This window comes from Poecile atricapillus, chromosome 28, assembly GCF_030490865.1.
Source record: "Poecile atricapillus isolate bPoeAtr1 chromosome 28, bPoeAtr1.hap1, whole genome shotgun sequence".
Lineage (NCBI taxonomy): Eukaryota > Metazoa > Chordata > Aves > Passeriformes > Paridae > Poecile > Poecile atricapillus.
The window spans coordinates 4559666-4573582 of NC_081276.1; the positions used below are offsets into that span (position 1 = coordinate 4559666).

The 13917-nt window shown below is 54.6% G+C and overlaps 2 protein-coding genes across 5 annotated transcripts in view; both read right to left on the minus strand.

The window, feature by feature from the left end:
• Nucleotides 1–4238, minus strand: part of CSNK1G2 (casein kinase 1 gamma 2) — a 42747-nt gene extending 38509 nt beyond the window's left edge. For both annotated transcript variants that reach the window (XM_058858690.1, XM_058858689.1), the window contains exon 1: nt 4082–4238. The gene's annotated coding sequence lies outside the window, so the exon portion shown is untranslated. The remainder of the gene's footprint in view (nt 1–4081) is intronic.
• A 3868-nt stretch (nt 4239–8106) lies between these two features.
• SCAMP4 (secretory carrier membrane protein 4) overlaps nt 8107–13917 on the minus strand; it is a 138267-nt gene continuing 132456 nt past the window's right edge. For all 3 annotated transcript variants that reach the window (XM_058858695.1, XM_058858693.1, XM_058858694.1), the window contains exons 6-8: nt 13506–13607; nt 12197–12314; nt 8107–11148 (exon numbers count right to left, since the gene is read on the minus strand). In XM_058858695.1, coding sequence (XP_058714678.1) covers nt 10972–11148; nt 12197–12314; nt 13506–13607 — 397 coding nt within the window. In that variant the 3' untranslated portion in view covers nt 8107–10971. The remainder of the gene's footprint in view (nt 11149–12196; nt 12315–13505; nt 13608–13917) is intronic.

Here is a 13917-nt window from a genome sequence, read left to right on the forward strand (position 1 = left end):
TCACAGACAGGACTGTGAGAGCACTTGGTTTCACTGTCACCACAAGGCCTCAAGACCTGTGTTTCCTATGAGTGAGGATATTTCTGCTGCAAAGTGCCGGGGCCCTGATGCTGTGGGGAAGGCAGGTGTCAGCAGGGCAGTGCTTGGAAAGGCCACCATCCTCCCAGCAGGACACAGACTCCACAGGCACTGGGAGATCTTCCTGGAGATGTGGTGGACTTCTATCTGCCATCTCACTGGAGCCAAAGAAGCCAATTTCAAGTCTTTATAGAACCAATTGAATTCTTCTACTGCGGGAGCAAACTCTCCTTACTGTGGGCGGTGGATGAAACCGGAGACTTCTTGCTCCACGTAGCATTTTGAAACACCCTGCAAAGCCTTACCTAGAAGTTTCACCTTACCTGAAGAGCCATTTCCTACAGCACACAGAGCTCATCGTGGGTGCTGATCTGCTGCTGCCAAACACAGCGAGCGGAAGGCAGAGACGTCCTGTGGTTTGACAGCCACTGCATCACCCTCCCTCCTGTCCCCAGCGGGATGGGGGGCCTGTGAGCGGAGGGTCACAGCTCTGAGCGCCAAGGGTGTCACCCAGGAACGTGACAGGGTGGGACAGGCAAGGCAGGGGTGTACTGGAACACCTTGGGATGGAATCACAGAATGGTTCGGGTTGGAAGGAACCTTAGAGCTCATGCAATTCCATCCCCCGCCATGGGCAGGGATGCTTTGCACCAGTCCAGGGTGCTCACTTGATCCAACCTGGCTTTGGAACTTCCAGGGAGAGGACAGCCACAGCTGCTCTGGGCAACCTGTGCCAGGGCTTCACCACTGTCACAACCAGGAATTTCTTCCCAATATCCATCTAATCCTGCCCTCTGTCAGGGTGAAGCCATTCCTCCTTGTCCTGTCACTCCAGTTCCCAATGCACAAGCTGCTTTTTCAAAACCAGTTATTAGAAATAATGCATCAATGTAACACGCAAGGGAGGGGCTGCCCACAGGAAGGGCTGCAGGGCTACAGCCTGGGCAGGAATTTAGAATTCTTCAGGAGGAGAGCAGCTGGCACAAACTGGGGAGCCTGGTGCTCCACACTCATCTGCCCCAGCAGAAAATCACCTTTTCACCTCCCTCACAACCAAAGCTGCTGCTCCTCTACAGCAACAAACCTACCAGAGACAGCAACTGCCAGCAGGAAGTAGAAACAGCCTCTCATGAAACCCCAAAACTATTCACACAGCTTTCCTAACAGGAAGATGACTTGTTCTCCAGCAGAGCCCCAGAGCTGCTGAGATCTGCTCTCCCTCCCTGCCCTCCCAGCTCACAGAGTACAGCAGGACCAAAGCAGACTCCAGGTCACACCATGTCTGGGCCAAGGAAGGAGGCTCAGCTTCACAGCTTCTCACTGCACCCACAATGAGCCACGTCTGCCCAGTCAGAGCCCAATTACAGGGCTGTGGGCAGAGCTGTTCCCACAGGCCTTCAGCAAAAAGCCGTGGCAAACACATGAAGGAAGCTCCTGTGCTGGCACCTGAGTCTGTCCCTGCTCAGCAGCACTACAAGGGAAGAGGGTTTGACTCCTCAAACTGCAGTGGGAAGTCACAGGAGTAGCACAGGGCAAACCAGGCCATTGTCCTCTGGTACCAAACCCCACAGTGCCTGGCTCTGCCGAGGAAGGGGAGGGTCTCCTCCCCAGCCCAGGGGCTGCAGCTCTCCTGCACACCCCACAACAGCACATCAGGGGCTGCTGCTCACCCGAGGCTTCCCTCCCCCCTCCCACCAATCCTTTAGTGCCTGTGGAGCTGCAGTTCCTGTCTGAAGGCAGAGATAAACAGCTTCCTACCTACCCTGGCTTGCACAGGGCCTGGGCCTTGCAGCAGTGCCCCAGATCAAGGGGCAGGCACACACCTGGAGGGACCAGCCAAGCACAGGAGCGCTGCTCATGCCAGCTCCTAGCTAGGAAAACCACAGGGAGGGGGGTGGGCAGGGGGAGACAGCTCCAGAGCACAGCCAGGCCCAAGTCCAGCAAAGATGTTTATTGGCAGCTGCTCTCAGACATTGTGTCTTCCAGCCCAGTGGGGCTGGAGCTGGGAAATACTGATTGTCCATGAGCACAACCCTCATGTCACTCCCATTGATCCGCTGAGTCACTCCCGTATTAACAGTTTTGACAACACCCGGGCTGCACAGGAGCTCTGACACAGAATACAAAACAAGGGGCACTGTGAAGCCGCTCCAGAGAGCGGCACCCAGGAACCTGCTGAGCTGCCAGGGCCCACTTCCTCCTCTCAGGAGCTGCACCAAGAGCAGCCAGCACACACCAGGCTGCAAGGGCAGAGCACACAGCTCCATCCAGTGTGCCTGGGGAAGCTGCTGGACACGAGGTCTGCCCTGCAAACCACCACCAGCTGCACCCCGTGGATGCAGGGGCAAAGCAGAGCAGCTGCTGCTTTGGCAAAGGAGCTACACAAGTGATTTTTAAGTGATTTATAGGGCCTCACAGAGCTGTCAGCTAACGAGGAGGAGAGCAAACCCTAAAGCACAAGAGGGCAGCCACCTCTCCAGGCTGAGGGACAACCCCTAGAAAGCTGGGGGCTCCCTAGATCTCATGTTCCCACAGACCTGAGCATGCTGGTGTTGGACCAGTCAACACCACAACCCTCCCAGCACCCAAAAGCTGCTCAGGAGTGATAAAACACTGACCAAACAACGTTCCTATCTCCAACGTACCAAATTAAAACAAAACCAACAAATCTTTGGCAAGTTCCTCACAGCAGCCAAGCCTATCCTGCCACGGCGAAGGCTCCCCATGGAGGCCTCCTGCCCTAATTTGCAGCAATTCTTTGTCAGACCACTGACAAACACCCAACGTTTGCTCCAATCTGTTACATAAGGCCCAGTTTTTAAACCTTTGTGCTGGCCATGGGGAGACGGGGCACACTGTGCGTGGCAGCCTGGCTGGCAGGTGAACTCACACACTCCTCAGAATGCACTTCCACACCTCCAACCACTTGTTGTGAGGAAGGAAAACAAGTGGATTAGTTAAGGAGGCAACTTTCAAAGGTTTTACACACATTTCAACCCGGCTCCAGGCTAACTCAAACTGTTTAGAACAGACTGATATCACGGCAACTCAAAAGGGGCTTGTGAAACTTTGCTTTTTAACTTCCAAAATACACAAACACGGCAATTCTTCATGTTGCCCAGTGCACAAAAGGCACCTTCCTGACCATCCCTACAACTTCCCGTTGTTTGCTCCCCGAGATCCAGACCCAGCTCGGTGGCTGAGCTCCCTCCTGCCAGCCAGCGACAGGAGCCACGGGCCTCCCCGGCAGAGCTGCTCCTCATCTGCAAACCTCACAGCAGCTCAAGTCGGCTCCTGTCTGCTGGGGGCAGGAGGGGGAGGGCACTTTTCCCTTTTCTCACATTCATCCTCACCCGCTTCGCTGAAGAAAAAAAAGCCGTTTTAAATACCAGGTTCAGCCGAGTCCTTTTCCCCAAATAAACACTTCCCAACCCCTCTGGAGAGAGGAAAGCCACATACAAAGGAGCCAACATCCTGCGAGGCTGAGGCAGGCCGGGCAGGGTGCGGGCCGAGGGGACACGGCGGGGAGGATCCGACCCCATCCCTGCCGCCCAGCCGGCTCCGGGGGGCACTGGGGGGCTCGCAGCCCTTCCCGGGGGCCACAAAACAGGCACGGCCGGGAGGGGACGGGGCGAGGCGGCCCTGGGCCCTCAGACCCCGGCCCAGCCTGACCCCAACGCGACCCCAAAGCCTTCCCCACGCCCCGATCCCAGCCTGATCCCCACAGCCCCCCACTCCCCCCGGCCCAGACCGACCGCCCCTCAGCCCCACCACCCCGCGACCTCGCCAGGCCAAGCCGGAGCCTCCCCCGGCACCCCCGCGACCCCCACAGCCCCTTCCTCTCGCCGGGCCCCTCCCGGTACTCAACCCCCCCCCGCCACCGCCCCGGCCCCGCCGCCCCCGCCCGCGGCGCCGCCCGGCCCGGCCGCCCCTCCCCGGTGCCGGCCGCGTGAAGCCGAGGCCGCAGGGCCCCCGCCGTCCCCCGGTGCTCCCCCGGTGTTACCTCGGCGGTCCCTCAGCGCCGGGCGGCGGCGCCGCTGCCCCGCGGCCGCTCCCCCATGGCGGCGCCCCCGGCCCGGCCCCGCTCGCCTCCCCTCCGCCGCTGCGCCAACGGCGTACGGCCCGCGCTGCGCCAACGGCGTACGAGCCGCTCCGAGCCCGTGCGCGCCCGCGCGCCAGCGGCGCAACAGCGCTTCGTGAATACGGGCCGCGGGGCGGAGCGCGGCGCAAGCGCAGCGGGAGCGAGGGTGGCGGCGCAGCGGCGGTGGCGTAGAGCGCGTTCGGGAATAGCGGCCGGCAGGCGGCGGCGCGGCTTTGCGACACCGCCGCGCGCTTTACGGCAGCTCCGGTTAACCCTGCGCTGGCCGGCGCCGCTGTCGGGACAAGCGCCGCTGTCGCGACAGGGCCCGCGCTGCCTCAGCGCCCTGCAGGGCTGGAGGCCGCAGCTGCCGCACAAGGGAACAGCCCGCGCTGTGGGTGCACTCTGTGGGTGATCTCTGGGGTCCGGCCCCACCGATGGATGTAGCTCCGGTGTGTGTTGTCGCGCCGTTGTCGCGACTTGGGCGCCTCCGTCCTCCGGGGGGGTACGGGCTTGTTGCGATAGGGGACAGGCCCTAATATCTGAGAGAGCCCTGCACCGGGGCACAGCCCGTTTTGGGGTACAACTCCTGTTTTGGGGCACAGCCCCTGTTTTGGGTACAGCCCCTGTTTTGGGGTACAGCCCTGTTTTGGGGCACAGCCCTGTTTTGGGGTACAGCCCCTGTTTTGGGGCACAGCCCCTGTTTAGGGGTACAACTCCTGTTTTGGGGCACAGCCCGTTTTTGGGTACAGTCCCTGTTTTGGGGCACAGCCCTGTTTTGGGTACAGCCCCTGTTTTGGGGTACAACTCCTGTTTTGGGGTACAGCCCCTGTTTTGGGGCACAGTCCCATTCTGGTGTACAGCCCCTTTTTGGGGCACAGCCCGTTTTTGGCTACAGTCCCTGTTTTTGGGTACAGCCCCTGTTTTTGGGTACAGCCCCTGTTTTGGGGCACAGCCCCTGTTTTGGGGCACAGCCCCATTCTGGTGTACAGCCCTTTTTTGGGGCACAGTTCCCTCATCCCCACATCCATCTGCACTCCAGATCCTCTGGGGTAACCTCAGGATGGGGACTGGGGCTCCTGCAGAGGGGGCACAGCTGTGGCACCCCATCCCATGGGAATGGAGGGACGTCAGGGTGGGATTTTACAGACATTGTCACCTTTCTGGGGACACCAGCCCCGAGCAAAGCCACTCTGAGGGAAACAGAGACATTGCCATCCCACTGCCTTGCAGGGAACAGACCTCCAGGATTGTGGGATCTACTGGGACAGGAACCAAGCAGGGACACAGACCCCACTGCCACCTCCTAAAGCCTTTCATTTTCTTCTGATTGATCACCTGGGGACAAATACTCCATCCTGTACCCCCTCAGCAAAGTGGGGCACTTTCTGTATACTTTTCTATTTCAGAGGATAATTTCTTTCTCACCCCTTTTTTTTCAGCTCCTAAGTTTGAGGCTTTCAGGGTAAGGCTGGAGGGAGGGGACACCCCTGCACAACCCTGCTGGTCACATCTTTACCCCAGTACGGAGCAGATGCACCCCAAAAGTATTTTTGGGCAATGGGCAAATGAGTTTGTGTGGGTTTGGGGGACAATCAGGCCTCCAGCCACCAGCATCACCCCAAGTACCCATTTCAGCATTTCCAACTGCTTGAGTTGATTCTCTCTCCTGTTGCAGAAATGTTCCAGAGAAAAGCTCTCCCCACAACGTTTGGCTGGAGGACTTTTCCCTGTGGGTGTTTGCTCCTACAAAAAACGCTGATTTTAGAACATCAGGAAAATTCTGATGCGTGAATTCCAGCTGCTCCCAGCCTGTTCCTGTGCTGTGACCTGGCTCAGGAGGGTGGTGAGGTGCTGTCACAAATGTCCTGCCCCTGGAGAGGATAAAATCACCCCTGGAGAGGATAAAATCACCCCTTGAGAGGATAATATCACCCCTGAGGAAGACAAAATAACTCCTGGAGAGGATAAAATCACCCTGGAACCATCCCTTTCCTATTTGCCCCACCCCACCCCCCACTGTGGTTTTGTGGCTATTTCACGCACTTTGAAAACTCACAAATTGTTCAGATGTTTGGCTGGAGAATTGAACCACCCTCTGGAGCAGGAGAGTGGGGAAGAAAGGAGTTTTGATTTTATTTCAAGGCAAATCTGCTGCGGTGAGCACACGGTGTGCCAAAGGCCTGCAGAGACACGAGCAGCTCATGCCACGGAACCAGCACGGGGAGCAAGAAAAGCCAGGGAATTTCTGTTGGGAAAGCATCCAGCCAGGATCCCTGTCCCTCTCCTGTGGGCACCAGACATTCCAGCTCGTTCACAAGCAGACAACACACTGCACAGGATGGGAGAATGAGCTGCTCCCGGGCAGGTGGACAACACCTTCCCAGCTGGAACATCCCGGCCTGGGGAACTGTGGAGTGATGGAAACACAGCAAGAACCAGAGAAAAGGAAAAGCCAGGCCCTCACAGTGTCCCTCACACCCTGATGCAGGCAATCCAGAGCTTTTTGGGAGCTCCTCAGGGTGGGAGGCTGAGCTTGGCTGCACAACCACCTCCATTCCTGAATCTGGGCGCATTCCTGACAATCCCTGCCCAATCCTCCTGCAGCAGAGGCAGAAAGAACCCTCACTGCAAGTGCCAAGGTCCTGCTCAAGCAGCAGCTGGAGCAGGAGCTTAAAATGTGCCTTGTGCTCAGATTTTGAGGCCCTGGAGCAAGAATTTGAGGAAAATCCAATTCATCCCCATGCTCAACACATCAGGGCACAGCAGCAGCTGTAGGGAACCACTGTCAGAGGGAGAAGGATGGTGAGGGCCAGGCAGGGGGAGCCTGGCACAAGGCTTTGGAGACAGGGAAGACACTGAGATCAGCACATGTCACATCAACAGCTGTGAGGAAAATGCCTCTCCTAGGACTAAATATCTACCATGGAGTGGAACTGGGGTATGACACCACAATATGATTTCCATGTTCCCACCTGGAGTGTTGTATCCAACTCTAGGGCCCCCACACAAGAAAGACATGGACCTGTGGGAATGAATCCAGAGGAGGCCACAGAGCTGCTCCAAGGGCTGGAGCCCCTCTGCTCTGCTCTGGGAGAGCTGGGGCTGCTCACCTGGAGAAGAGAAGGCTCCAGGGAGAGCTCAGAGCCCCTTGCAGGGCCTAAAGGGGCTCCAGGAGAGCTGGAGAGGGACTGGGGACAAGGCCTGGAGGGACAGGACACAGGGAATGGCTCCCAGTGCCAGAGGGCAGGGCTGGATGGGATATTGGGAAGGAATTGTTGGCTGGGAGGGTGGGCAGGCCCTGGCACAGGGTGCCCAGAGCAGCTGTGGCTGCCCCTGGATCCCTGGCAGTGCCCAAGGCCAGGCTGGACGGGGCTTGGAGCAGCCTGGGATGGTGGAAGGTGTCCCTGCCATGGCAGGGGTGGCACTGGATGGGCTTTAAGGTCCCTTCCAACCCAAACTATTCTGGGATTCTGTGACAGCTTTGGAAGAACATTTTGGGCAATAAATTCAGCCACATTCTAAAGGGATTCAACTCACCTTCGCTGTCCAAGCCCACTTACTCCAGGGGTAACAGTCTCCTTCCAGGCAATAACTGGGGAAAGCAGACACCAGCACACCACTCTGCACTATGAAAAGGCCACAGAAATTACTCCCATGCTTGGGAGATGGGACTTTATCCACATCTCTGCTCTCCAATCCCACTGTTAGAAGATGGGAACAACAGCAGCACCTTTGGTCAAAGCTGATGGGGCATCTCTAAGAGTACAAACCACAAGAAGCCACTCACACCAGTCCCCAGCACAGAGCATGAGCCTCATCCATCAACGTGGTGTTCTTTTACAGAGAAAACAACATGAAGTGGGAGACTTTGGAGGAAAATAGAGATTTTGCCATTTCCCTCTGCCAGATAACTCTGGTTACCTAGGAACAGACACTCCTCCAATGCGGCCAGTTCTCCTCATCAAGCACAGGATGAGCATTTATTGTCTTGTGATCAGGAGAAAAACACAAACAAAACCCAGAGCTCCACGGGTGACATGAAACATCGCACACAGACACGCCACATGACACCTGACCACACCAGGAGCCAGGGCCGGGTTAATGATGTTAAGAACTTTTAGAAATCTAATGTAAACATTTAAAAACATACAGAGGAGTCCAAAAAAAAAAGAGAAAAAAATAAGCCACAGTTGTTCAGGCAGCATGTTGGGTCAACTTTCTGGAATTATGGTTTCTGGCATCGAAGAGGAGGGAGGGGGATGGCAGTTCCCACCTGGAGGTGCATTGATCTCCACAGGGATCTCAGGCAGTGCAGGCTAACGGGGGTGATTTTGGTGTCCAGCTCCAACCATTCTGGTGGGCAGGTTCCCAGGCACCCCTCTCTCCTTGCATCAAGCATTTCCAGTGTGACTGAGGGTGGGTGCTCCAACACAGCCCCCAGATTCTCCAAGGGGAAAATCCCAAAGAGAAGCATGATGTGGAGCTCCCAGCCACGCTTCTACTCTTGGTTCCTTCGAAACCTCCAACTTGACACACTGAAATGGGGCAGGTATCAAACGGTTTTGAAGAATTTTGGCAAGAGGCTGAGGATGGCGAGGGGCAGGACCGAGGAACACGGGTGCACCATGTCCTGGCTCCCAAGTATGGCCAATCCCTCCTTCAGCCCCGTTGACCCTCACCCCGTGGTGCATCCATTGTATTTCCAGGGAGTCAACGCCAGGCGGTTCTTTCATCACTCCGATGGCAAGCGACAAAGAACACCTAAAATTACACTTGACACTAGACAAAGGCACCTAAAAGCTTCACAACGCCAGCAGGTCGTGTTCTGTTAAGAAGGCTCCAAGAGCTCGTCCTCCCAAGCACATTGCACACTCTCCAGGAAGAAATCCTGGTGGTGGGAGCACATTCCATGTCCCAGAGCCAGGGGAGGGCTGCTCCTGCAGCAGGGGGTCAGTGTGGCTGTAAACAGAAATCCAAGGAGGCTCTTCCCTCCCATCCAGGGTTGCTTTTGCTTTGGCCCTGGTAACACAGGGGTCCTGCAGACTCCAGACTGTGCTTCCCTCATTATTTACAGCATGACACAGGACAAGTTAATGGGGAAACAGGGAATTCTGCAGGGGTGAGGGGGAAGTGGGAGCTCTCCTCTGTGAACTGTGATTTCATCAGATAAGGCACATGTAGAGAAAAATTTTCAAAAGACCACTTGCAAATCAATTCCACCTAGCTAGGACTATGTCCCTGTCCCTTTCCAGGAGCCAGTTTTGTTTTCCAGTTGCTCAGTGGGAATTTGGGAATTTGGAATAACTCCATCAACAGCTTGCCAAGGCAGTGGGCTCTGGGTCTGATCCCCAGGGTGCCCAACCCTTCCTTGGTCTCCTAAATGGAGCACTCTGGATCATTGGCTAAAACTTTGAGAGCCAAAGACTTGGAACACTCACTCCAGTGAGCTGGGAACTGATCTCCCAGTTTGGACAGGTTTGAAAAAATTCACAGCAGGCTGAGGGGGAAGAGGAAACCGCAGCCTTTGCTGCCTGGATCGCTGTAGGACACAGGGAATTGGATGGCTCAGGCACAGAATGGAGATGAATGACAAGGTGGAGGATAATCTCAGGGAAAACAATCCCTCCCAACAGCTTTGTCCTCCCTTCAGCTGATCCTTGGAGAAAGGCAGGAATCTCTCATGGAAGTCCTGCCAGCCACAGAGGCAACAGCAGCCATGAGGACGAACAAACTTCCCTTGGTCTCCCAGACCCCACTGTAATGTTTGGAGTTCAGCTACACCAGCAGAAGGCAGAATTAAACTATTCATTGTAACAGGAGCATTTCTAAACCAGCCTGGGGCTCCAGCACTGAGATCATTATCTTGCATCTGGTTCCTGGCTAGGAACCCAGGAGAAAGGTGTCCCAACAGGACAAGGTGTGTCCAGTGGGGCATTCCTTGGGCCAGCACAAAACCTGGCTGGAAGTTAAATGGTGGGGAGATCTCGTGCTGAGTCCCTGTACCAGGGTGAGCATCACCAAGGCCCAGTGTCAGCTCTGCACTGGTTTCCACTGGGCTTTGGTTCAGGCTTCAGTGAGCAATTATGAACCTAAGAGATGAATCTGCACCTTTGGAACACACAGATCCAGCAAGAGGTTTTGGCAGCAAGGAAAGCAAGACTTGTAGTATCACAACAGTCTGAGCCACGCAAACGAGGACTTGTGGGGACTTCACATCCGAGGACTCACCCAGGGCATGCTCTGTTACCTGCAGGGATCCTCCCACGGAGGGTGGAGCTTTCACAAATCACTTCAGTGTCACCAGTACCAAATAATTTAAGTGCTGCATTTCCCTTAGAGTGAAAAATTCCACATTATTCATATAGGAGGGTAAACACCAGTTGCTACTAATGCTCTGATTGCTTTTGCTACAGACAGCATGGTGCTGTGCTGGGCATTCCAAGGAAGCTGAGCAGGGGCAGGGGCAGGAACAGCTGTGGTAGTGTTGCCATCACAGGGAAGCCAAGCCTTTTCCAGGGATGGTCAGGAGAGGATTTCCTCAAGCAAGGGCAGTGAAGGATTTGTTCTCAGTCTGCAACGAGGCAAATACTGGTGACTCAAGGCAAACAAAAAGCTTTCTGCCATGGCCGTGCAGTGCAGTGGAGGTGGGAAGGGCTGAGAGCACGGATATTCCGCAGGGATCAGGAGACAAGAACCAGAAAGGTCCCCAAGATGAGTGGGGTGCTTGGGGGGGAATGCAAATGATCTTTTCCAAGAACAAAAATAAAAAGACCAAAAAGGAGAGAATCCAGGCAGTTTGCAGCTGTTGCTACTTAAGGCCATTGGTTTCCAGAGGGGTAGTTGGGCACTGTGGGATACTCTGGCAGGCTGTTCCCAGAAAAATTGCTGTACTGGGCCTCCCTGCTGGGAGGGTTCCTCCATGCACCGCTGTTCCATTCGTCTTGAGCCTTCTGGAAGCTTCCACCAGCCCCTCGGTAGATTTTATGTACCTAAGGGATAAGAGGACAAGAGGAGAGTCAGCACCAGGAGCCCAGAGCTGTGTCCCTCCAGAACCATTGGGAACAGGATTGTGGATTTATTCCTCCCTCTGTGAAGAGCTGGATTTCCAAGGAACAAAGCACAAAAAATGCAGTAATACAGTGAACAGAGATGCAGATAGAGAATATCAACCCAATACTAGAACACATTTCAGCTCCATGCCCAGAATTCAGGTGAGGGATCCCACAGCAAGGCAGCCAGCCCAGGCCAGGGGGTCGAAACCTCTCCAACACAGAATCCAACACCACTGCTTCCACAGAGCTTCTGTTTTCCCTGTCTGCCAAAACTTTCCAGAGAGTACTACTGCAAGTCCTTGTTTCTGCAGAGACCCAATTCCCACCCTGCCACCTGGTCCCCACTGCAGATGCTTCACCATTGACCATCCCAAAGAGCAACAAATCATGGAATCACAGGATAGCTGAGGCTGGGAAAGACCTCCAGGACCACCAAGTCCAACCATCAGCCCAGCTCCACCGTCATGTTCACCACTAACCCATGTCCCAGGAGCTACATCCACATATTTTTTGAACACTCCCAGGGATGATGATTCCACCACCACCCCAGGCTGCCTGTTCCAATGTTTTACAATCCTTTCTGTGAAATGTTTCCTAATATCCAATCCAAACCTCCCCACTTCACACAGCCTCAGGTTGCTCCACATGAAGCTTGCTTTGCATGACATAAAGCAACATCACCACATGACACCGTGACAATTTCCAGCCTGAGCTGTCTTGTGCTGTCTAGATTTGTCCTCCAGAAATTCTGAGAGACATCAACTGACTGCACTGTGCAACCTTTCAAAGCAGTGATGGCTTGTGGTGGCTGCTGAGCTGCCTCTTCACATTATTGTGATACACAGCGGGGATTCTCCAAGGCAGAGAGAGAGAGATCTGAAGGATCTCAGAATCCCAGAATGGTGTGGGCTGGAAGGGACCTTAAAACTCATCTCATTCTGCTTCTCTGCCATGGGCAGGGACACCTTCCATTAGAAGAACCTACCCTTATAATGCAGATGAACATTGCAACCGCTGACATTGTGAACATGATGGCAGGGAACAGCATGAACACAGCAGCTGCCACGTTGGTGCTGAAGAAGGTAATGGCTGCCAACCATCCACTAGAAGAAACAGAAAAAAAGAGACAAAACATCATTATAATCTGCTTTTCAAAGTGTCCTTGTTATCAGAAAAACTGTTTACTTGCTTGTAAGGCCCCATCAGAGGTTGCCCAGAGCAGCTGTGGCTGCTTCTGGATCCTTGGAAGTGTCAAAGGCCAGGTTGGAGGGGGCTTGGAGCAACCTGGAATAGTGGAAGGTGTCCCTGCTCATGGCAGGGGGTGGAACAGGATGGGCTTTAAGGTCCCTTTCAAACCAAACCATTCCCTGTTTCTGTGATTCATAACCCAGAAATTACAAGGCAGCTTTTAAGCTCTTGAAAATGAAATGAACAATGAGGATAATCGAGAATTCAATGCAGGTATTTCCCCAAGATCTCAACTCTCACTTGCCAGCACCCCTCACTCATCCAGCCTGAGAGCTTTAAGGGACAGCCATCTGCATGGAGTTTGGGAAGAGAAGACGTGTTCCCAAAGTGCTTTTGGTTGTGCATCTAGAGACCAGAATTGGGATCAGGGAACACCATGGTCCTGTGATTTACACTCCGTCTCCATTCCTTTGCTGGCGAAAACCAGGTGAGGCTTCAGCAATTCTGAAACCAGAGCGTTAAATGGAGTGCTAAGACTTTCCATTACTTGTAATTTCAGCAGGAATTGCTCTCAAGTCTCTACAGACAGGAAGTTAAAATGCCAAACAATTATAACACAACCAGGGACAGACACTAACAAGCTTCCATTTATTTTAGAACTCTCACAGTACTTCTCATAGGCCAACAGTGAGTCACCACACTCAGCTCACCGTGTGCTGCCAACACTGAGGGCAGTGCTGAGCCTGACACAGGCTGCTTAGATGGTAAAAGAAATGGACACTGAGGGAAGAGGATACAAAGAGCAACCAGGTGAAGATCACAGAATGGTTTGGGTTGGAAGGGACCTTAAAGCCCAGCCAGACCACATGGGCAGGGACACCTTCCACTAGACCAGGTAGCTCCAAGTTCCATCCAACTTGGCCTTGATTTCTGCCAACACAGCAATGAAACCCAAATGGTGCACCCCAAGAGCAGATAATCTCTGCCACTGGGGAAATCAGAAAGCTTCTTCTTCTCCACCTTGTATGGGCTCCCATCAGCCTCTCCAAGTCCCTGGAAGCAGCCACAGCCAGAGCTCCTGGGCCTGCTGGAACATTCCTGCTTACCATGCTCCCCATCCGGTGAAGCCGATCGCCTGCAGGACCGTGAGGAGGAACTGCGCCCCAAAGATGAAGAAAAAGGCCATGAAATTAAAGGAACTGTCCGACCTGTGGAGGAAGAGAGGAGGTCAGAGGGGCACTGGCACCTTGTGCTGCTCCACACCCCTGTCTGACCCCACCACCACGTTCAAACCCTCCAGAGTGGTGGTTCCACTCCAGAGGGATCTCCCCACGGCTGTGTGCTGGGAGCTTCTCCCCCTTCCCTGGCAGTGGGAGCACACAGCTCCGTGCCTCACAGCACAGATTGGCTCCCAATAACCTGGCTCCTGCAGTCGCTCTCCCCAAGGAATTGCACGTATGATGACACACAAGGAGAGGCTGAGGGACACGAGTCTCCTACACAGAGAGTCTGAATCAT